Below are 25764 nucleotides of genomic sequence, written 5' to 3'. Positions count from 1 at the left end.
TAAAAGGTAATGGTTGGATAAGACAAATCACCAAACTAGAATTGATTTACAAACCAAATGTGGTAATTTTGATAAATCTGTATTTTTACACTTTTCTAGAAACATCCTCCAGAATTTAACAGATAATGAATAAACTTTTATGGAAAATTTTTAAACCAACCTCTCTAGAAACGTCTTTAAAAGAAAATTAAAATCTGTATGTCTACTGTGTAATTGTTATACAGCCTTACTTAGGCTTTTATGAAACCCTATTGACTTCATCCTTATTAAAGTCTAGAGTCCTTTTTTATATGGGCAAGTCTGACTCTTAATATGTCTGACAATCCTTGATTGTTACACAGTCTTCTAGAATCCCCGTTTAGCACATGGCCTCAACATAAGCATATGGATTAAATGAAAATTTACATGATAGATGATATCAAACAGATAAAGGTTGATATACTTTAAGAATTAGGCATTGTTTTAAACTGAGGTACAATTGACTTCAGTGTTCTCACCAAAGCGTACCTTTTTGAAAAACATTAATGCCACGAGGCACGGAACTTTGTGCTTCAGACGGAAACTGGACTGGATGGCTAATGAATAAAATGAGCCCTTTGTTCCACACCAATTCCTTCTGTACTCTATAGTCCTGCTGGCAGTTCAGAAGGCCATCTCTCTCCTCCTTTTCCCTCATTCCCCGCTCCCTCCCGCCCACCCATGCATACATGCTTGGTTGCATTATTTTTTTTTTTTAAATCATTGGCAGCCAAAAAAATTCTTGACAAAATACAAGACCCCAAAATACAATGAAAAAGACATGCGTACTGACTGGATATACCTGGAAAAAATACAGATATTTTCAACCAGAAAATAAGCAAATAAGGAGCACCAAGATTCTGGGCTGTCTCAGAGTTACATTCAGCAAACCTCAGAGAGGGGCAAAAGTGGTTAAATGCAACTGGATTCTCCAGCTAGCAAGTCTACTTTAACCTACGCCTAGCAGCTTATGTCCTTGATGGACTGTTCTGACTGCTAGGAATAGTTGGATCATCCCAGTCACATCCCATTTTCCCAAGCCATGTCCACTATGCAAAGCTTCTGGAATGGGACTCTGAATCTGTCTCAAATACTTCTTAAATACACATACTAATTTCTGAAAACAAAAAATTAATTCCAAGTCATTTAAAGATTGCTAAAGTGATATTACCACCACCAAACATAAAAAGCCAAGAAATCATTAAAGTGCTCATCCAACCCTTGCAACGTCTTCCTCCATATCCACCAGCCAAAGCTCACAAGTCTTCCCATTTCCACACAAAGTGTACAGTCTTCAGTTCGGAAACTAGAGTAATCAGGGATGGATGCTTTCTGATTGTTTGGGATGATGATCTCATATTGTGTTGAAGGAGAAAGCTAGTGTGTATAGTTAGGTGAGGATTGAGTTGATGGTGACCTTTAAGACTGGTGTGCTAGATTATTGTTCATGGAATGTTTAGCACTTTGGGAAGTTATTGGTTGTAACATTCCCAGGAATGTTATTTAGGTGATGTAATGAGGATGTACAATGCTGTGCCCTGTTTTTCAATAGTTGATATTTGGTAATGAAGTTAAAGTTCCTTCTTTTGTGTGAAGATGAAGAGAGGAGGTGTTTGGCTATGGGTGGTGGATGTAGCCAAGTTACAGTAATGCTGAGCAAGCAAAATCGTAGTTGTAAGTTGCAACTGTGGAGTGAGGACTACCCAGTGATTTCCTTGCTCTTTTATGCTTGTTTTCATGGTATATGCACTTGAACGAGCACCTATTAGAAGGAATTTCTGAGCTTTCTAATGAAGTCTGTATCAGTGGAGTGAAGTCTAATAGTTATCAACACTGTTAGCTATCAGTGGTGACATGTATTCTCCTCCCTGTGTCTCCCCATATCCCCACTCCTCAACATCTCTCTCCATACCCACCATCCATTATTCCCTACCCACATCCCAGGTCTCCCTATTTCCCTACCACATTCAGATTTTAAACATCAACTGTAGGTGGCATATGCAAAGAAATTTGTATTTCAAGTTGCCCAATAATTTCCATAAGATCCTGTTGCCAACTGCTAAATTTAAACCATTCATGCTGAAATTTTCCATGTTAGGTGTCTGCCAATGGCCACTTTTTTGTGTGGAACATTTCAGGTAAAATGGTTCAGCCATTTCCAGAAATAAGGTTAGGGGAAAATATGTTGTTTTGTCCATGTTAAAAAAAAAATAATTCTTACAACTGTTTCTCTGAAAAGCTCTAGTGCCTCCATGCTTTGGAGAAAGGACTTAAATTTGGCAAGGGACTTGGGGGTGGGGAGGTAGCTGGGGCGAGTCATCCTGGTGTCAGGGCTTTTGCCATACCTGTGAAAATGTGCCTAAACTGGCCCAGTTATAAGACTCTGAACAATCTAAGTTTGCACAAGTTCAGTAGAAACTTGTTAGACTTTGGCAGACAAATTCTCTGAAGATTTCATCTGCACGGAACATGCCCCATGCTGTCAGTTCCTACCAGCTGATTGGACTGCACATATACCACTTCCACACAGTGACTAAATGTGCTCCAAACAGAGGCTGCAACGGCTGAGCAGCCGCTCCTACTGGCTGCCCAGAGCCGCTGTGGTATGTGCAGGAGGAGAAGCAAACCACCTAACAGGAATACAGAAGAGTGGGAGAGTGGGGAAAGATATGCAGGGCATGGGTACAGGGGCAAAAACCTGGGAAGAGGAAGGATAAACGTCTTTGGGGAAATGGGCTAGGAACAGGAGGGGTGATAAGGGCAGGAGCAGAGGAATGAGGGAGGATAGGAGCAAGGGGGGGTGTCATGTGGGCAAGAGCGAGTGGTGGGACATGGGACAGAGATGGGGATGAGGCAAATGCCAGGGAGGTAGGGAAGGACAGAAGATGGGAGGGGACAGGAAGGAGCTAGGTAGGAATGGAGAACAGGGACAGAAGAATCACTAGAATTCCTGGATTGCACTTGCAGTGTCCCAGAACAGTCCCCTACAGAACCTAGAATTGAACCTATTATTCCTGAGTCTCAGCAATCCTCTGCAGTCCAGCAAATAGCTGTGATACCCACTGGCAAAGGGTGTGTCATCCCCCCTGCAGTGACAGGTCCGCACAGAAGACAGTCTCTACTGCTACTAAATATTCCATTAGCTCAAGTGGTAGAGGACTTTGTCATGGATCTAAATATCACTGCTCTGCTGACAATCTACATGGGAGGAGGTCACTATGGTTCTACAATGATGGAATTATTTTTCAAATTTTAATTTTTTTTTAATTTAGGAAATTATAGTAAAAAAATACATTAAAATAAAGTTAAGGTTGCAACATCAAGAACTCAAAAGTTAGGAAATAGCAGGTTTAAGGTTGCTTGTGTAACCTTAATTTGGCCCTCTGTATATATGTATTATGACACAGTCTTTAGTACGTGACCACAATTATTTTTTCCCACTTATAACCCAGAATTTTTCACTTTCCAAACATCAGTTTAACTAATCCTTACAAGGCCCTTATGAGATTGGGAAATATTACAGAATGAGGGAGAGAGAGACTGAATGACTTGCTAACCGTTATAAAGGGAATCAGTGTAAAAATGGAACTGGAAGTTCCTGGCTCTTTGTTCTGTGCTCAGATCAAACCCACATCTATGTAAGTCATGGGAATGTATACTTTGAAATCAATTCAGTGCTTCACTATTCATTTCTTAATTTTCTGACTCCCATGCTATTCCCTCCTGGAACTCTATTCTGACCTTCTTTGCTAGTTAGAAATTCATATCCTTCAGAAACCTTCATATTACTTAATTGGCAGAACAGATTCATAGTGTTCTTCTGATGTAAAATGAAGTACACACAGCATGTATGTAGGGTTCAGAATGGTTACTAAAATGCACATTTCTTCATGTGAACATCCATGTGTCACCCTTAATGGCCATAGCCCAATTTTATTTAGGAGAGATATACCTATGAAATTTAAACTGGTTTAACAACAAAGTACCCTTTGAAGGCTCAAGTCTAATCTTTCAGTTTGTAAAATTATGAAAATCCTTTCCTTCATGTACATGTTCTGAGCATATGAATAGAAGAGAATTAGAACGTGTCTTCTGCTACTCTTTTTTCCTAGGGATTTTATACTTGTATGCATATAAGTAACAGTATTAGGATTGCTGTGTGAAAGAACATACAAGGAGGATGCAGGACTCATGGTTAGTGCATTTCCATTATTTAAAATGTTCAAAGTTTTAATGCAAGTGTAAAATTTCTGGGTGTGATTTTCAAAATCACTCAGCATTGCTCTAGTTCTACTCCCATTGAAGTTAACGAGAGTTTTAGTGCTGACTTCAATGTGAGAAGATTTAGGCTAAGGCTTGCGAATACTTTTGAAAATCCCACCCTGTATATACAAGTTTGTCCTTGGTAGACTATGAAATTTGTCCTCCCATCACACACCCTTATTATATTAATATATGAGTGCACACACTTCCCAAAATGTACTAATTCCACTACTGAACACCAGCATCACAGAAATTTACATGAACAAATGATACAATAAAGCTTACTTACAGTTATTCAAACACATGCAACAGTAATGGCAAAACAAAGTCAATTTTTTTTTTATTTTTTTTTTTGGTAATTTGGGTAGCCCACCAACTCCAGGCAGCTGACAGAAATAAGAAAGCCATCATGAAACATTCATATCTAAATTTCATCACATTACAGAATAGAGGTTTCCTAATTGCTCAGAGACAAATACCTGAACTAATTTTACTTGATTTTTCCAGTTACAGTAATATAACATGGGTAAAGTTACAACCGCAGTGACCTAAAATTTGACCTGTTCATTTCTGACCACCAGTGTTGCTCATACTTGTCCTGTAAATGATTACTGTCCAAACATCACAGTTTTGCGGTGTTTTGCTTCCCTAAAATATTAAATATGCACACAGAAGTTCCTTAAGAAAATTCTGTCAAACCAAAACTAACTGTAATACAATGCTATCATTGTTTCAAAAGACTTCAGCCATTCTGAGGGTTTTCAATCAAGCTAAATATTTGTAGCAAAGACATGTGGTGACTGCCAGCAGTGTTTGCAGGATTTATGACCCAAATTCTTTCACAGCAAAATCATTAAGGATTCAGTAAATTATTTCCAAAAAATACTTACTGAAAATTGTGAATCGGGCTGTTTGTTGGGCCTATAAACATAAAACAAATACAAATTATTGACAAATTCAGCTCATGACTGCAGCATTAAAAAGCTAGTAGCAGGCTAAATAGAACTCCATAGATTTCTTTAAGGAAGGCTTACAAAGCATCAAACAAAAGGCTTTGAGTTACTGCACATAAATACAGTTATTTTCAAAAAACCACATGAATCTTCTGTCTAGTCAGGCAGAAACCTGAGTAGACTTTATTTTTGTTAGAATGCATCTCCTGGTATAGAAACATACAACCTCAAAAACACAAAGCATTATCTTGGCAGATCACTTATCTCTTACTAAACCCAATTAAATTCATTTGAGGCTTAATATCAGAGCTGTTAGGATGTGTCAGAGGCATGCCTGTAACCTGTGTCACAATAGGAACATGATATGAAACCCTAGTATTTAATACATCTCTCCAAGGCAAATAGTGACGTTAGTCATTACCATAACAATATTGAACAATATCTAGGAAATGGAGTGTCCTTAGAGTTTTGTGCCACCACCTCAGGAACTTTTAAAAACCACACAAATAAAAGTTCTGGTTGCAGACTAAATGAGAAATCCCTCAAAAGGGATGAGAACCTCCTGCCAGGTGCTGTGCACCCTCAACTTCCGTTAATTTCACCCACTTAAGGGCATTCAGTATCTCACAAGGAATGGGCTCCAAACTATGAATACCAGTGAACACTATGAACTGTTATTCATTCCCCTTTTCCTTTCAAAAGCTCTTTTTTACAGAATGAGTTCAGCAATATTGTGATAATTTGACGCAATGAAACTTACCGTTTTTGTACCTTGCACTGGGCCTTATTTAACATTTGTGATTTCCTTTGAGATGTATATTTGCAGACATTCCATCTGTAGTTCCTTTCTTTTATTACAAGTAAATGGGTATCAGGTTTCACTAAGCACTCTTGTGTGAAAAGAGGCCTCAGGCAACAACTTTTATTTATTTCTTTTAATGTTGAGGGGGGTTTTTTAAATAGCAAATTAATTTCTCATTTTGCTATTGTGAAAACTAAGAACTAGTCTATAAACCAATTAAAGTAGTCATAAAAGCCACATTTTAACGCAAAATGACTCACCAAGCCTTACAAAAAGAACTCCTGTCGCAGTTATTGTCTTCATTCCATTAGTAGCTACACATTGATAGTACCCAGTGTCAGTAGTGTCGAGATCTTGGATTCTTAACCGTGAACCATAATCTGTTTTTCTTATGATGATCCTTCTTGGCTCCTGAACCACTGGTGCATCGTTTTTTAACCATCTGACGTTGGGGGAAGGATTTCCTGCTACCTTGCAATGGAGAATTGCTGTCTGGCCCTGGACTATGGTGATATTGTTGACTGGTTCCAGAAAGGTCAGAAAGTAACCTGTAAAGGTGAAAGTTCAAAAAAGATCAAACTTCAGTGGGATTTGGATAAGAGACTGCCCAAGGGCACATTTTTATGAAAAGCTCTTTAAAATGGTTTCAGTTTTCTTTCAAATATATGCTATGCAGAAACACAATTCTCATCATCCTGGATTTGGAACACTATCATCCTCCAAATTCTGTCTCATGAATGAGGGCTTACCTTCACAGCAAGTTACATGGAGATAAGGCAAGATGTAAATGTATACAACTATAACTGCCTGTGTGGAATTCTGGAATAGGATTTTTTTCCCCCTCTATTTAGCTTGTATCATAAGAATGGCCATACTGGGTCAGACCAATGGTCCATTTAGCCAAGTATCCTGTCTGCCAGTGATGGCCAATGCCAGATACTTCAGAGGGAATGAAAAGAACCGGACAATTTTTAAGTGATCCATCCCCAATTTTTGATAATCAGAGGTTTAAGGACACCCAGAGCATGAGGTTGCATCCCTGACCTTCTTGGATAATAGCCACTAATGGACCTATCCTCTCTGAATGTATCTAATTCTTTTGTGAACAGAATTATATTTTTGGCTTTCACAACGTCCCCTGGCAACGAGTTCCACACCTTGACTGTGCATTGTGTGAAAAGCTTTCTTACGTTTCTTTTAAACCTGTTGTCTATTAATTTCATTGGGTGACCTCTGGTTCTTGTGTTATGTGAAAGAGTAAATAACATTTCCTTATTCACTTTCTCCACACCATTCATGATTTCATAGATGTCTACCATGTCCTCTCTTAGTAATCTCTTTTCCAAGTTGAGCAGTTCCAGTCTTTTTATTCTCTCCTCATATAGAAGCTGTTCCATATCCCTAATCATTACTGTTGCCCTTCTCTGTATTTTTTCCAATTCTAAAATACCAGTGAGACCTGCTCTCTTCTAGGGAAGTCTGGAAGCCTCATGACTTGGGATTAGAGTGGACAAAAGCACTAGAAAATGTACTAGAAAATTTGTAGAAAGATGGACCAATTTATTTAATACTAACTTCTGATTAGTGAGTCACTAGTATATTATTTAGAAGTCTCTACACTTGGATGGCACAAGCCTCTTCAAATGGTTTGCAAAATGGAGTGAATATGTATTCATTGTGTTGTTGAAAAGCATCTCAGCAATGATGCAAGGTATAACTTAGATGAGTTGGTGTTACCACTGAACTGAACAGTATTTAATAAATAAAGACAAGCTGTTTAAAATTCATGTCAGTACCAGCAGTTTTGGGCTGAAGAATGGCTGTTGTATAAGTAGAAGCAGCAGCACCAGTAGGACCTGAAGTAAGGTCAGAGATCTGGGAGATCCTTAGGGGAATGAAAAGAAACCAAGTGGGAAGAGGAGGAGGAGAAATACAGGTGGGGATAGAAGGAGAAGGAAAACAAGGGGAAGAAAATGAAACGAGAAAAACATAAGGGAAAGATAAAGGGAGGAGATAAAAGAGGAATGTAAAAGACAAACTAAGACAAAGGAGAGAAGACTGACAAAACATGGATATAGGAGAAGCTATGCTGTTGGCTCACTGGCAGTTTTGTCGCTAGGCCACAAAGGGTAGAACACTATACAAATAGGATATTCAGCCATGGTTTTGGCCAGGTGGGCAGAAATAGGGAAGACAGAAAGAACATAAGTTATGAGAAGTCAATGAGGCACTCTCCTGGAAGGTGGAGCATTAAGGAGGAAACATGTCCAGACTCTTTAAAAGATGTGGAAGTATCACCTTGATGTGGGGCCTTTTTGAGGGAAGCAGTCAAAGATGGTAAATAAGAGATCCTGAAAAACCTCTTCAAAAATTTAATTTTTCAAAAAATAAGAGCGGAAGGGGAAGGAGGGAAGCAAAGAGCAATACAAAAGTGAAAGAGCACAGAAATGAGGGAGACAATGAGAAAATGGAGCATAGGAGAACAACAAAAAATACAAGCAAAAAAAACCCCCCAAAACAAGGAGTCCTTGTGGCACCTTAGAGACTAACAAGTTTAGTTGGGCATTAACTTTCGTGGGATAGAACTCACCTCATCAGATGTATGAAGTAAAAAATATAGGAGCAGGTATAAATACATGAAAGGATGGGTGTTGCTCTGTCAATCTGTTTCTTCACTTCCCCAGGTGGGTATTGCAGTTTTAAGAACGCTAGATAGAGATTCAGTGGGTGTTTGTCTCTGTCTGAGGGATCGGAACCAAACCCTGCTACAAACCCTGGTGCCAACTCTGTCCGCATATCTATTCAATGGAGGATTTGATCATTAGAAATATATACAATTGGGTTTGTGATGATCAGGAGAACCTCATGGTGAATTGCTTGTCGGATGCAAAGGTTGCAGACCTCTCGAGTCACCTAGACAGACTTATGTGCCGTACTGGGGAAGCACTGGTGGTCATGGTACACATAGGTACCAATGACATAGGGAAAGATAGGAGAGAATCCTGGAGGCCAAATTTAGGCTGCTAGGTCAAAGATTAAACTCCAGGACCTCCATGATAACTGTCTCTGAAATGCTTCCAGTACCACGTACAGGGCCATTTAGGCAGCCGGAACTGCAAGGCCTCAAGGTGTAGATGAGCCTATCATGTTTGAAGGAGGGATTTTGGTTTATTAGGAACTGGGGAACCTTGTGGGAAAGGAGGAAGCTATACAGGAAGAATGGGCTGCACCTAAACCAAAATGGAACCAGACTGCTGGCATGTAAAATTGAAAAGGTTGAAGAGGAGTTTTTAAACTAAGGGAAAGCTGACAAGTGCAGAGGAGCACAAGGTTCAGACACAGACATCCTTTAGGGAAAGATTTATTAAAAGGGATACCCCATATCCTGATAAAGAGGAGAGGATAGAAGTTGAAAAGTACAGGTAGGAATTAAAGAAAAACAATAAAATGAAAAAGAGGCCCATTCAGTTACATTACATGAAGACAGACAAATATTGACAACTTTTATAAGTACTTCTATACAAATTCTAGGTCTAAATGCTAAGATGGGTTAACTTTAGTACCTGGTATTAAATGAGGATACTGATATAATAGGCATCATAGAAACTTGGTGGAATGATGATAATTGATGGGGCCTGGTAATAAGAGTACAAAATACATAGGAATTTCAGAGTAGGTCACAGTGGTGGAGAAGTGGCACTATATATAAAAGAAACCATACAATGAAATATAGTAAAAATCTTAAATCAATCAAACTGTACCACAGAATAGCTATGGATAGAATTCCATGCTTGAATAATAACAATATACCAGTAGGAACATACTACTGACCACCTCACCAAAATGGTGGCAGGGATTGTACAATACTCAGATTGAGATTAGAGAGGCTACAAAAATAGAACAGCCAATAATAATGGGGGATTTCAACTATCCCCATATCGACTGGGAACAGGATACAGAGGTGAAATTTCTAGACACCATTAATGACTGCTTCTTGAAGCAGCTAGTTCTGTAACCCACAAGGGGAGAGGCAATGCTTGATTTAGATCTAAATTGCACACAGGATCTGGTCCAAGAGATTAATATAGCTGAACCACTCGGTAACAGCAACTATAATGTAATTAAATTTAACATCCTGGTGTGTGGGGAGGGGGGAGGAGAAATACTAAAGAAATCCACCACAATAGCATTTAACTTCAAAAAGGGGAACTACACACAAATGAGGAGGCTATTTAACCAGAAATTAAAAGGAACAATCACAAGAGTGAAATGCCAGCAAGTTGCATGGAATCTTCTAAACCCCACTAAAATATAAGCTCAAATTAAATGTATAACCCAAATTTTAAAAAAAGTTTAACTAACTAACTAAATAAATTAAGAGGATGAAAAAACCAACACCATCGCTAAATAGAGTAAAAGAGGTGGTTAGAGACAAAAAAATGGAACTCAAATCCTACTTAGGAAAGTAGAAAGGAGCATAAACTCTGGCAAGTCAACTGTAAAAGTGTAATTAAGCAGGCCAAAAAAGATTTTGAAGACCACCTAGCAAAAGGCAAAAACTAACAGCAAAAAAAAAAAAAAAAAATTAAGTACATCAGAAGACCTGGACAATAGTGGTGCTAAAGGAGCACTCAAGGAAAACAAGGCTATTGTGGAGAAGCTAAATTAATTCTTTGCATCAGGCTTCACTGCAGAGGATGTGAGGGAGATTCCCACACCTGAGCCATTCTTTTTAGGTGACAAAACTGAGGGACTGTCCCTGACTGAGGTGTCAATAGAGGTGGTTTGGGAACAAACTGATAAATCAAACAGTAATAAGTCACAAGATGGTATTCACTGAAGGAACTCAGATATGAAATTAAAGAATTTCTAACTGTGGTACGTAATCTATCACTTCAATCACATTCTGTAACAGATGACTGGAGGATAGTTAATGTGATGCCAATTTTTTTAAAAAGGTTCCAGACGTGATCCTGGCAATTACAGGCTAGTAAGCCTAACTTCAGTACTAGGCAAATTGGTTGCAACTATAGTAAAGAAGAGAGTTATCAGACACACAGATGAACGTGATATGTTGGGGAAGAGTCAACACAACTTTTGTAAAGGGAAATCATACCTATCAATCTATTATAATTGTTTGGAGGGGTCAACAAACATGTGGACAAGGGTGATCCTGTTGATACAGTGTACCTGGACTTTCAGACAGGCTCCCTTAACAAAGGCTCCTAAGCAAAGTAGGCACACATGGGATAAGGGGGAAGGTCTTCTCATGGATCAGTAACTGGTTAAAAGATAGGAAACACAGGGTAGAAATCAATGTTCAGTTGTTCCAGTGGAGAGAGATAAACAGCAGGATCCCCAAAGATCTGTACAAGGATCTGTGCTATTCAGCATAGTCAAAGATCTGGAAAAAGGGGTACACAGTGAGGTGGGAAAGTTTGGAGAGGGTACAAAATTACTCAAATTAATAGGCGGCAAGTTTAAAACATAAGGAAGTACTTCTTCACACGACATACAGTGAAGCTGTGAAACTCATTGCCAGGGGAAGTTGTGAAGGCCCAAATTATAATTGGTTCAAAAAAGAATTAGATAACTTCTTGGACAATAGGTCCATCAATGGCTATTAGCCAAGATGGTCAGGGATGCAACCCCATGCTCTGGGTTTCCCTAAACTTCTGTCAGAAGTTGGGACAGGACGACAGGGGATGGATCACTCGATAAATTACCCTGTTCTGTTCATGGCCTCTGAATCATCTGGCATTGGACACTTTTGGAAGACAAGATACTGGGCTAGATGGACCACTGGTCTGATGCAGTATGCCCACTGTTATATTCTTATGTTCTTAGAAAATCACCAGTTGACCTTTCTGTATCTTTTGATACCTTCTTTATTGGAAGAGGTATAAGTAACTAATTTCTAACTATTATTTGAATTTAACATTTCCGCAGAACGAACACACACACACACACCAGTATTTCAATTAACAGAGAACACACATCCATTCCACCACAAATTAGAATAGCAATTTCCGAGACGAACTCATCCTTAACTTAGTATTTAAAAATTCCCAAACTGATATTGCCACTTTTGCAGAGACAATAACAACAACGTAGTTTACTTTCACTTTGGGTTGTCAAGGCAGAGATGGGAGGAGGAAGATGGATAGATTGCAATAATTCAATATATTTGTCAAAATATGGGTTTCCAATGATACAGCTTATGTCAGAAAAAATATTTCATGAAAATAAACAAAAATAAAGTTCTGCTCTCCAATTCTCTCTCTCCTACCCCTGGCTGTTCCCAGGCGGTTAATGATCTCAACCAGGTCAGAGAGTCAGGGAGCTGTAACTGGTTGCTGGTGCTTTTCCCTTTCCCTCCTCTCTTGGGCATTGTGTGTGGCTGTACGGAGGAGAGGTGCTATCCTTTACTAGGTACTTCCTTAGGCTCAGGCAGAACCAGTTGAATTCCCATCCTTGAACTACCCAGAGTTACTCTCTTCTCTCTTCCCTGTGATATAGCAGATGGCCAGATGAGAAGCTGCTCCACAGCTGTAGCCGGGAAACAACAGCTGCTACTCAGAGCATTCCCAGGTCATATCGGAGCTTTTTCTGGTTCTGCCAGGCAAGTGGGATCACTGTGCTCCATACCACCTCTCTGTAGTGAAGGGGCTGCTTTAAGCACTTCTGTTTGAAAACAACAGGGTGCAGTCAGAAAGCACTCTTTCAATTCATAATTAAAACTTTTTCTTCTTAATATGGTTACCCTTGAGAGCCGTAAATTGGCCTCCAGCTCACAGGCTGGACACCACCTGCTTCAATCCTTTTTACTATCGGCTATTTAAAATCTTGACTTGGAGTGAATTTGGCTAAATCAGCCCAGTCACAGACATTCCCTTGTAAATTAAAATTTATTCAACTGCAGAATGGTATTTAGTTCAGCGAGATAGGATGCATGAGAGGTAATTATTACAGATCAAAACCTCAACCACAAAGGATTACTACACAAATTGGCTCAAATTCATTTCTGCTATAATTTCAGTGAAACCAGTTACTCTAGCAATGAATTTGCTCCACAGCTTTTAAGTGATCCAGAATATGTGATCTGAACTTAAGACCAGATACCAAAAGTGACAGGAACAAAACTGCTTGAGAAACTATCAGAGAAAGAAACACCAATAGTCTATGGCCAAATTCAGATCTGGTGTGACCAGATGCCATTTCCCTGATGTCAATGAAATGGAATCCACTTTCACCAACTCTGACTTTGGCTCAAGTTCATTTTTTTCTCCTGCCATTTTTACAAACATGTTCAATAATATTTTAAGTTACTTTGTTACTACAAATCAAGTAATAAATATTTTTGTCCTATTGAACTAACCTGACACAAATGTTTTCCTACCAACATCCTAGAGAAAAAGTTAGAAAAATAAGTGCAGTGTACTACACCTACCCCATTTCTGTATCAGTACCCTGAAGCACCAATTCTTTATTGGTAATTTAATTTCTTCTGAGAAATGATACATATAATTATAGAATCATAGACTATCAGGGTTGGAAGGGATCTCAGGAAGTCATCTAGTCCAACCCCCTGCTCAAAGCAGGACCAATCCCCTGCTAAATCATCCCAGCCAGGGCTTTGTCGAGACCAACCTTAAAAACCTGTAAGAACTTCCCTAGGTAATCCATTCCAGTGCTTCACCACACTCCTAGTGAAATTTTTTTTCCCTAATATTCAACCTAAACCTCCCCCACTGCAACTTGAGACCATCACTCCTTGTTCTGTCATCTGGTACCACTGAGAACAATCTAGATCCATCCTCTTTGGAACCCCCTTTCAGGTAGTTGAAAGCAGCTATCAAATTCCCCCTCTTTCTTCTCTTCTGCAGACTAAACAATCCCAGTTCCCTCAGCCTCTCCTCATAAGTCATGTGCTCCAGCCCCCCAATCATTTTTGTTGCCCTCCGCTGGATTCTTTCCAATTTTTCCACATCCTTCTTGTAGTGTGGGGCCCAAAACTGGACACAGTACTCCAGATGAGGCCTCATCAATGTCAAATAGAGGGGGAAGCCTGCTGTACAAAACTTACTAAATCTGAAGTAATTGTATGACAGTGCAGCCAGCCATTTGTTATGCTGCCCTGTTATTTGACATTCTTTTCAGATAACCTATAATTGCAAATCTTTGAAACAAAGTGGAAAATTTAACCAGCTATATTGTTAAGAATGTTTTCTTTATTTAATTTCTGTGGTGATAATGAACAGTTACTTTTTATGGAGCATGGTAGGCCACAAATATTGTGTGGATTCCACTTAGATGCAATGATTTGGGGTAAGAAACTGCTCTCTTTCATTAATTGTGCCTCTCATGATTCCCTAAAAATGTGGTGCTCTCTCCTTACAAATATTCTATTTCCCATAAATGTATGAAAAAGTGAAATGCAATGTAACAGAACTTGAATTATGTTTACGTATTTAAATTGTGTTTTGTGAGCAATACTTCAAATACTGTGCCAGCCAACCGGAGACATTGCAGACTCAAACAGATTTAGTAAACTGGTATAGCAGTGGCATATTTTATGAAACAAGGAAAGAAAAGCCCCTACAAAAATGGCTAAGGTTCACTATGTTCAGATAGCATTACTGCAGTTATAAATATATGTTATGTTCCAACAATTACATTAGCTTTGGGATACAGATATTCAAATTGAAAACTTTTATTTTTAAAAGTCCTATTATATTGCAAACTAATTTGCTCCATTATATATAAGTTATTGTTAGGGAATTTTTGCTTTACTCTGACTTTGATCCAAAGCCCATTGAAATCAAAGATAAAACTCCCATTGCCTTCAATAGGCTTTGGATCTGCTGTCTGAATGCCAAGGATTCAGACAGAAAAATCTATCTGCTAGATATTTCTGTATTTGCCATAAGCACAGTAGTTTTAAATTAAAACTTCTCACTTGTTATGGTTTATAAAATGTCTTACAATCAATTCTAATATTCCATCTTGCCTGGACAAATGCAAAACTGGTTAGCAAAATTTAGTCCACATATCAAATTATGATGGCCCTGGCATCCCACATATACACTAGGCTGCAGAAACAACTAACACTGCAATATAGTCAGAACTCTTTTATATATTGAATTGCCTCTGTTAGATTGCCAGTTCCTCATCTTTTAAGATGGAATGAAAATAATATAAAATATAGCAAAGAGAATCTCACAGTAAACAGATTAAGATGGAGCAGTGATTCTTGTGAGTGTTGGAAAGATGGTAGAAATAAGGAAAGTTCTTTCACAGATTATGGGAATATCAAACTGTTACCAAATTCTCAAGAACAGCTAATAAACAGGTTAAAAAACAAAGGATACAACTACCACTAGACTGATAATACTTTTGGGCTTCCCAATGAAGAAAACATGTATTGTTTAAATAATATCCATCTCTGAACACATAGCTGACTGCAGCAAGGAGTGAAATCACTGCTACATGCAAAACTTCACTTACAAAGTAAGATATTTTAGGTTAAGATCTCAAAACAACATTTTGGAAAGAGGCCTTACCCAGGTCAATGATAAAAAATGCATGTGCAATGCCATAGCCTGCATGTGTGCGTGTAATCACCGTGAAAGCATATTTGTATACACACATAGGGTAGCTGCTTCATGTAAGTGTAGGCACACAATTGTGGGAGCATTTGTCAGTTTAGATGTTCAGGCACACACGTAGATGGCCCAATTTTCAAAAGCACTGAGCTCCCAGAAACTCATGCTATAAAGTTTGAAAGTTGAAATTTCAGAGGCATCTAAGAGAGCTACCTCAAATTCCAAAGAATTTCATTGGGTCTTGGACAACTAACTCCCTTAGGGTGGAATTTTCAGAAAAACCCAAACGTCTAAATATTTATTTGGAGCCAAACTTTAGGCTTCTATTTTTTTTTTAAATCTTGGCTGTCATTCTTCCATTTTTTCCAGCTTTTATGTTTGCTGAATATTTCCAAAAAAAATTGTTTTCAGTTTGACCTGAAACGAATTCTATTTTCCAATTTTTCAGAGTTGCCAGCAAACCAAAATATAAAACAGTTACTAACTTTTCATAACTCTTGGTCTTCAAGATGTATTGCTCATATCCATTCCATGATAGATGTGTGTGCACCGCATGCACAGTTGCTGGATATTTTTCCCTCAGTGGTATCGGTAGGGCTGGCTCCAGCCCCCTCTGGAGTCACATGCGTATGCGCCACTGGCCCCATACACACTAAGTTCCTTCTTGCCAGTAACTCCGACAGAGGAGTAGGAGGGTGGGTCATGGAATGGATATGAGCAACACATCTCGAAAAACAACAGTTATGAAAGGTTAGTAACCGTTTTTGACTTCAAGTGCTTACTCATGTCCATTTCATGCTAGGTGACTCACAAGCAATAACCCCAGAGGTCGGCTCATGGATGTGCTGACTGCAACAGTGGTCTCCCGAAACTGGCATCATCCTGGGCCTGTTGGCTGATGGCATAGTGGGACGCAAAGGTATGAACTGACGACCATGTGGCAGCTCTGCAGATATCCTGGATAAGTGAAAAAGCCTGCTGATGAAGCCTGGGCTCTCATTGAATGTGCAGTCATGATGGCCAGAGGTGGAACCTTCGCCCGCTCGTAGCAAGCTTGGATACAGGCGGGTATCCAGGACGAGATTCTTTGGGATGACACAGGTAGCTCGCTCATCCTTTTCGTTACTGCTACAAAGAGTTGTGTGGACTCGTGGAAGAGCTTGGCACTCTCAATATAGAAGGTGAGAGCACGCCTAACATCCAGTGTACAAAACTGATGTTCCTTCACGGTCTTGTGAGGATTTGGAAAGAAGACAGGAAGAAAAAGGTCCTAGTTGTTGTGGAACTGCAACATCACCTTTGGTAGGAAGGCCAGATGGAGGCACAGCCAAACCTTGTCCTTGAAGAACACCATATAAGGGGGTTCTGATATCAGGACTTTGATCTCAGAGACCCTCTGGCCAAGGTGATGGCCATCAGGAAGGCGACCTTCCAAGAGAGAAGCAGTATGGGGCATGATGCTAATGGCTTGAAGGGAGACCCAGTGAGCCTCAACAGGACCAAGTTTAAGTCCCATGAGGGGACTGGATCATGAACCTGAGGGTAGAGTCTTTCCAGCCCCTGGAGAAACCTGTCATCTCATGGGAAAACACTCATCTGCATGCACTGGAGGGTGGAAGGCTGAAATGACTCCCAAGTGAACTTCAATAGATGAGAGAGCCAGACCTTGATGCTTTAGGTGGAGCAGACAGTCCAAGATAGATTGCAGAGAGGACCAGAAGAGAGATATTCTATTCGGAGAGTCAACAAATGAAACGTCTCCACGTGGCCAAGTAGGTAGTCCTGGTGGAAGTTTTCAGCAAGACTTGTTGAACCTGTTCCAAGCAGGCCTACTCTTCAGGGTTCAGCAACCATGTTATCAGGTGCTGGGAGGTGAGGTTCAAGTGAAGCAACCATCTGTGGTCTTGTGGAATCAAGTCTGGGCAGGGTAGGAGCGTGAGTGGCGCTGCCACTGAGAGGTTCAGAAACACACTGAACCTTGTGTGCTGCACCATGTAGGTGCATGCCCCCATGTGACCCAACAGCTTGAGGCAGACCTGACCTGTTGTTAGTGGGTGGATCATGACTTTGGAAATCTGGTCCAACATAGCTTGGAAATGGGCAGCCAGTAGGGAGGCTATGGCCTGGGTTGAATCGATCACTGCCCCCATGAACTCTATTCTCTGAACCAGGACCAGGGTTGACTTCTGCTCGTTTATCAATAGACCCAGTTCCTGGAAGGTGACCTGTATTGTGCTAATGCTGTGCTGCAGCTGAGCCAGTGACCGACCTATGATCAACCTGTCATCAACATGCCTCAATGCCTGAGGAACTCTGCCATCACCACACACTTCATCAAAACCCATGGTGCTGCCGATAGACAGAAGGGAAGGGCAGTGTATTGGTAGTGGCGTTATCCCACTATGAACCTGAGGAATCTTCTGTGGCTGCAGAAGATAGAGATGTAGAAATAGGCATCCTTTAAGTCAAGGGTGGTGTACCAGTCTTCTGGATCCAGGAAGGGAATGATGGAGGCCAGAGAGACCATGCAGAACCTCAGTTTCTTGAGATATTTGTTGAGGCTGGTCCACCATAGGCTGTAGATCCCCCTTGGCCTTCGGGATCAGGTCTCATGAATCGGCCAGTCCTGGCCTGGTGGCTAGGTGCCGACAGGAGGGCTGGTACCGAAATCTGGAGGCTGGGTATTGATAGGTCTTGGATGGAGCGAAGGATTCCCCTTCAGACTCCTAAGAGGATTCTTCCCTTGGAGACCATGGTGGTGCAGTACCTGCTTTCACCACTGGGCAGTGCTGACAGACTGGGGACCAGTGTCAGGATGGCGATCAATGCATTGGTACCATGGAGGTCTTGCCTCTGGACAGTGCCTCGTACTGAGACAGAGCTTGACGGACTTCTTCCCTTCTGACCTTGGTTGCCCTAGCCGGTGGGGGTCCTTAGGAGTCAGCGGGATCAGGAGGGACAGCAGATCCTTCGCCGCCTGAAAAGCCTCCAGTGCCAAGGAGGCCAGGAACAATCTGGCTCCATGGCTGCACCTGGGATTCTGTGGTGGGCACTTTAGGTGGAGTCTGTGGAGCCATCAATGGCTTGGGGGAGGACAAGTGGCCCGATGCAGGTCTCACTATGCCAGCTCCTCCCTGCTTGTCCCTCTTCAGCACTGGGGATGGAGAATGGTGCTGGGAAGAACACGGTGCTGGAGGAGTGCTTGGTGCCGATTCGGAGAGGCTTGGTTCGGAGGCTGGTCTGAGGGCCGTCTCCATAAGAATGGCTTTCATTTGAATGTCCCTTTTTCTGGTACAGGGTTTGAAGTCCCTGCAGATCTGGCCCTTCTCTTTGACGTGAGACTCCCCAGCCACTTTAGACAGCTAGTGTACGGCATCAGCTTGCTGCAAGAGGCACATGGCTTGAAGCCTGGGGAACAGGGCATGTCCAGCCCCTGGGGCGAACAGTCACTTGAAGACAGGGACAACTACTATATACACTAACTCTAAGAACTATGTACACTAACTATGACAACTATACAGAATATGACCATGAAAATCCAACCACTGGGGGGAGAGAGAGAGAGAGATGGTATTATTGCACAAAAAGAAAATTGTTAAATCAATGAAGATATATAAACTCAACACACAATATGAAATAAGACTCTCCCCAAACAAGAGGAAAAAAAGAAGAGATAAATAGCAGCTTTGCTAAAAAATATGCTCATTAGTCCCCAAGATGCAATAATTTCAAAAGGGCCATATGATTCTGTCCCCATCTCCTCCTCAAATCCCTGCTCTGTAATATTATCAGTAGTATGGAGTTTAATGATACTACATCTTGACCATTATTCTAGTCAATTAATAGTATTTTGCTTGTTTATAGCATCCTTTATATAGTGGCAGTTCTGGGGCTTTGTCACTATATTCCTTTCCCCACTGTGACCTTGCTTTAGTAGTGTATGTGGTAAGGGAGCTGGCAGGAAGACATTACCAAAAACAGTCATGTCAAAATACAGGTAAGTAATGCAAACATGCATTTCCTGAGATTGTATCCAAACTGGAATGTAGCATCTCATAGGTATGTCACTTTTTATGCTGCCTACTGATTAACATAATTATATGGTTTTACTGAGTATGTAATAGAAACTACTTTTTTTTTCTTTTTCTTTTTTTTTGTGGTTCAGTCTTCAAATTACCCAACAAGTTTCTGAAGGAAAGTTTAAACAAGAATTAATCATGAGACTCCTTGAATCTAGATGAGATCACTGGTGAGGGTATTTTCCATACCAATATTAAGTCACATTTGGGACACAACAGGGGCATGTCTATGCAAGCCTTGTGGTATGGCAGTATGTCTATGCACACTACGGAACTTTTAGTGCACATCAATAGGGTCCACACAGACAGCTAGCAAGCAGCATGCTGGAGTACTGTAGATTTACACCCCAGCTTGTCAGGCAGTAAGGGTTTGTGTAGGCATGCCCTCTTTCTCACAACATATTGATGCCTGGGTAAATAAAGAAAGTACATAACAAAAATGACTCCTTTGCATAGTACATTTTAAAGTACACTTTTACTCAAAAAATTGAAATCATTCTTATTTTTACCTTTAGGTGTTGGAATTTGCCTGTCATGTCCATCCACTTGACTCAGAGGATCATTGGAATCTGGTATCTCCATTTCACCTAAGTGAAAAATAAACCATTAAAGTTTTAAACTAGTTGAGATTGAGTTGATCTTTCTCTTCTTAAGCAGAATTAAGATATTGGGTATTTAAATTCACTTGGGGCCAAAACCTGGTCCCACTAAAGCCACTGGCAAAATTCCCATCGACTTCAAGGGGGATCAGGAATTAGCCCTTATTGACTATAAAATCTATTCAGCACAACAAATTGAAGGTATTGTGCTTTACACGGTGACAGCATTAAGAAGTGTGTTACAGTTCTATCCACACAAAAAATAAAATTCAAATACTTTCTGCAAACCTCCTTTGTCATATCAGATTAATCACTAGTGGAACTCTGACATTCTCAAGCAAAACATGGCATAAGACTTACTTTTGAGAATATATTAAATTGATTTAAATTCTATTTTCACAGGTCAGACCCACCCCTGATGCCTTGTGCTTCCCAACCCCAACACCACCTTTTGAATGATGATCTAACCACCCACCAAGGCATTGAAAGACAGCAAAAGAATTCAGATCAGAGTGTTTTATAACTACACATTATTTGCTATTTGTAGAAGTCTCTTAGAACTGGGGGCTCGAAAATCTAATATTTTCCCCAGCCAGTTCTATCATTTTACCGTTAGTGCACACTCATAGACTTTAAGGCCAGAAAGGACCATCATGATCATCTAGCCTGACCTCCTGCACATTGCAGGCCACAAACCCGCTCACTTCTGAAATAAACCCATAACCTCTGGCTTAGTTACTGAAGTCCTCACATCTTGATTTAAAGACTTCAAGTTACAGAGAATCCACCATTTACTCTAGGTCAAACCAGCACACTGAACTCCCTTCCCCCCACCCCAGTATTCCTAATAGTGTTGAAATTAATATATCTTTGTTCAACTTTTTGTTTACGCACCACTATACAATATCACAAAACAGCACTGGAAACTGTTAGTTGGCTGCTCCTGAAGAGCAGTAGGGACAGCATCCACAGGCTTTTATTTTTATGGTTTTTGCAAACATTATGACTACTGTTGCAGGTTTTTGACAGCTTTTTTGTTTTAAAATATTCTTTCAGCAACAGGGAGGGGTGGATTTATAAGAGGTACAGTTATAGGGCTGCTTTCACTAAAACTGCTTCTCGCAAGAAATGGCTCAGCCACTAACTCCACCAGAGGGGTTCCCAGCTCAAGCAGAAATAGGTGCCTCCCTGCAGCTCAGATATTGGGCACTGAACTCCGTGAGCGCGTGGGGCTTGGGAACACCCCTCACTGGCATCTCCCATTGGTTAGCGTGGCTGACTGTTATGGCTCCCATTCTCAAGTACCTCTCTCTCTCCCCACGCATTGTATCGGGAGCCTAGGCACCTAACTCAGACTTTGAGGATTCCAGTGTCTTTCACTGTGCCCAAGTCCCTTTGTGGATCCAAGCCAAAGTACTTCATAATCCTAGACTCTCTCCTGTGGTTCACTTCACCTAGCTACTTAGATAAAAATTACACTGCCTTGTCTCCACTAGGATTTTTTTCAGTGGGACAGCTAATGTATTTTAATTATTCTGCTGTAAAAACACACACACACACACTTTTTTTTTTCTTTTTTCTCCTCTTCTTTTTTTTTTTTTGGCACAGTGAAGCCAAAGGCAAGGTCTCATACCAAGAGTTGGAGTGGAAGGCAGAGGATGTGACAATCCTGATGAGGGGGTTTTTGAGTTACATGTGCATAAACCTAGCCTACTCTCAATGTTAAGCTCTCAACTGATGACTTCTTCAAGTGATCGGAGTACACTGGGAACTACAAAAGAACAGGACAAATTTTTATTTATAAAACTGGACAGGCTCAGTTATGATACATAGAGGAGTTACCTACACTCACATTCCTCTATGTAATTTTCAATGCCCATGCAATGATTTAAGTGTCCTTGACTATTTTCTTTTATGTTATTGATCTATGCTCAACTTTATTTCCTATGTTTTCCATTGGTTTATCAGTTAAGTGGGATTCTCAAAAGGGACAAACATGAGAAGCCTAGAGAGAGAGAGCACAGCAGTCTCTCTCTTCCCACAACCACATCCCTCGTTGTTGTTTTTTAACTCTCACATTAGAATGGAACGAGACAAAAGCATCTGCTGATTTTAAAATGCTTTAATAATAGTTTTATGTAATTCCTCCTTGTGCTTGGTATGTTTATGTCTGGCAAAAACATTTGTCTCCAGATGTGCCTTATCAGAAAATAATTACAAACCACAGACAGTATATACCAGCAAAGTCTCCATGACTAAGCAATGTTAAAACTTGAAAAATCCTGTGTGGGCTGTAAATTATAAGTCCAAAACAGATCTGCCATTTTCAACCGTCGCTTTAATGAAAGAAACATTTTATCTTTTAAAAATTCTAATCTGAAAGTTCTTTTTTAAACCATATTTATTATGAACGCTTAATTTTAATGTAGGGCTGCCAAACAATTAAAAAATAATCACAATTAATTGCAAGATAAAAATAGTCGCAATTAATCACTGTTTTAATCACACTGCTAACAACAGAATACCAATTTAAATTTATTATAAATATTTTTGGATGTTTTTCTACATTTTCAAATATATTGATTTCAATTACAACACAGAATACAAAGTGTACAGTGCCTCACAGTGGAAGGGAGGACAGCGCAGAAGACGAGAGGGAGAAATTATTATTCTTTATTACAAATATTTACACTATAAAAAACAAAATAGTATTTTTCAGTTCACCTCATAAAAGCACTGCAGTGCAATGTCTATCATGAATGTGCAACTTACAAATGTAGAATTTTTTTTAACACAACTACACTCAAAAAACAAAACAATGAAAACTTTAGAAGTCTAGAAGTAGAAGCATGAAGAGGCATATGAATGTTTAACATATCTGGTATGTGAATACCTTGCAAGGCCAGCAACAGTGCCTGCGAATGCCTGTTCTCACTTTCAGGTGACATTGTAAATCAGAAACGGGCAGCACAGTCTCCTGTAAATGTAAACAAACTTGTTTGTCTTAGCTACTGGCTGAACAAGTAGGACTGAGTGGACTTGAAGGCTCTAAAGTTTTATATTGTTTTGTTTGAGTGCAGTTATGTAAAAAAATAATTCTACATTTGTAAATTGCTCTTTCATGATAAAAGAGATTTCACTACAGTACTCACATGAGGTGAGATGAAAAATACTATTTCTTTTGTTTTTTTTACAGTGCAAATATTTTTTAATCAAAAATAATATAAAGTGAGCACTGTACACTTTGTATTCTGTTGTAACTGAAAGCAATATTTGAAGATGTAGAAAAACATCCAAAATATTTATAATAAATTTAAATTTGTATTCTACTATTGTTTAAGGGTGTGTTAATTCTAACCCTGACATTTCTGAACTAAGAGTTAAAGCAACAGAGCTGTGTTCAACATGAAATATTCCAAAGCTTTTACATTGTACATGCCTCTGGATCAGACCTGCCAATAAGTCATTTTGCACCTGGAAAGCTTTTTCCCTTTAAATTAAACAATATGAGAGAACCACAGATTCAAAAGTGCAGCGAGGCGCTCAGAGGACGAGTTCATGCACCCGCTTCTCCATTCCTGTTGACTGCTTCTCTCAATTCTTCATAATTTTACATTCCTGTCGTCTTAATACATTCTCTTCTGCTAGAACTGGATTCACAGTGCTGAGCTAAAACAGATAATGATCACTGATGTATTCCCCCCCCCCCCCATTCAATCCCTGGATTGCTATGGCAGAGGGAGCCAGCTTCCTTGTGATCTCTGCATCATGTCTACACCGCTGGTAGTCCTTTCAAGACCCCACACATCTCTTCTCCAGCCTACATCTCAGACCTTGTGTGTCACTGCATCCCTTCCCCACTCTGCTGTTTCAAAATCCCAGCTCCAATGTTCCATTTTCCCCTTCCTCTTTGCTACTCTTCCATTTCTCCCTTTCTTCCCATGCATTTGTCACACCATCATTCACACATGAACTGAACAAAAAGCCTCCAGTTTATTTCCTTCCAGGACATTCTGTTTGACCACTCTAGACTGTAAATTCCTTGAGGTGGCTAAGGTCTTTACTGATTTCTTGCAGAGTTCAAAGTATATTTATTACTAAGCATATGAACAATAATTACAAATAAAAATAAAAGTAACAGTAATAATGCTATATCGTATCTGTGTTCCTAAATTAATTTTCTTGGGAGTCTGGAAAATAAACGGTTTTAAAACTTGAAGGATCAAGCTGTTCCTCATATTGTAAACAGAATTTAAAATATTATGCATTTAAGGCCATGGTTTAGATATTCCTGCTCTTACAAGTGGGGGGAGAATCTGTGAATTGGGTGGCTGCCACGTCACCCAGTACTTTAATTGGTAGCGATAGAGGACCAGACCTACTGGATCTTTTCAGATGCATGACTTTTATGTTTGTGCTACAGTGTCTTTACAAGTAGATAACTGCTGGTAGATAAGACCTAGTTGTATATTATTACATTCATTTCAGATTTGACAAAAACACTAGACTTCATGTAGTTCCAGCAGCGTTGCTCAACCTTACCAAAAAATGTCACTCATTCACTTCAGTGGGTGGAAGACTCGATGGGGCTGGCACTGAAGAGGGAAAAGTCCCCAGCAGCAAGGAAGCAAGATACTCACTGAGGGATACCAGGTAGCTCCTCCCTCCCTTATGGGAGTCTTGATCCCCCATTGGCCGTCTTGGGGGAGAAGGGTGCTGATTGGCCAGCATGCTCCAGCTCCTAGGATTTAACCTTGTACATGGGCCATGCGGAGCCTCTTTCAGATCCATTCCAGCGACCCTACTCTACCCATACTGGCCTAGGAATGGGAAGCCAACCTGACAGATGCTGTGGTCTAGCTCATTGGCCATTTGGGGGTCAGGAAGGAATTTGACAGAGGACCACAGAGTTTTTTGCCTTTCTCCCAGTATCTACAAGCCACAGAGGGTTAAGCAGGAATGCATTTAGTACCTAACTGAGGTATTCAGGTTGAGTTATTAATTCATCACAACTTGCAGCTGGTTTCCAGTGCATTAAAGAAAAATGAATGGTTCCCAGAGGTAAAATATGTTGGTGATGGCCCTGGGGCTCATGGGATAAAGTAAGACCTTGTGGCCCTCATGGGCCAAGGTCCCCCTTGCAGGGAGGAGGATGCCAGAACTCAGAGTGAGTTAAATCCCGGTAGGTAGGCTGAGGAGAACCAACCCCAAGTTACGGGTTATATTGTAAGGAGCATGTAACCCCCTCACTGTAACCTATTAAATAGTTGCTATAAAAGAGTATGGGTGATGGACAGGTAGTGACCCTCCACTGTGTTAAAATACATTAAAAGTTGTGACCTGCTGTTTATTCCATAAATGTGTCTGTCCTCATTTTGCCACTGTGTCCGCACCAAAACTCAAGTTTGTTGTGACGGGTTAGATTGCAGAACCCCCCTTGGGAGC

The 25764-nt window shown here is 40.2% G+C and overlaps 1 protein-coding gene across 6 annotated transcripts in view; it reads right to left on the bottom strand.

Moving 5' to 3' along the window:
• ROR2 (receptor tyrosine kinase like orphan receptor 2) overlaps nucleotides 1–25764 on the bottom strand; it is a 241939-nt gene that overhangs the window by 38334 nt on the left and 177841 nt on the right. For all 6 annotated transcript variants that reach the window (XM_039544636.1, XM_039544637.1, XM_039544639.1 and 3 more), the window contains 3 exons: nucleotides 20230–20307; nucleotides 6297–6584; nucleotides 5172–5202 (listed from right to left, as the gene is read on the bottom strand). In XM_039544636.1, coding sequence (XP_039400570.1) covers nucleotides 5172–5202; nucleotides 6297–6584; nucleotides 20230–20302 — 392 coding nt within the window. In that variant the 5' untranslated portion in view covers nucleotides 20303–20307. The remainder of the gene's footprint in view (nucleotides 1–5171; nucleotides 5203–6296; nucleotides 6585–20229; nucleotides 20308–25764) is intronic.

Source organism: Mauremys reevesii, linkage group 6, assembly GCF_016161935.1.
Source record: "Mauremys reevesii isolate NIE-2019 linkage group 6, ASM1616193v1, whole genome shotgun sequence".
NCBI classification, from domain to species: Eukaryota; Metazoa; Chordata; order Testudines; family Geoemydidae; genus Mauremys; species Mauremys reevesii.
Note: the sequence above shows the minus strand (reverse complement) of the source record. Positions and strands in the feature narration are given on the sequence as shown.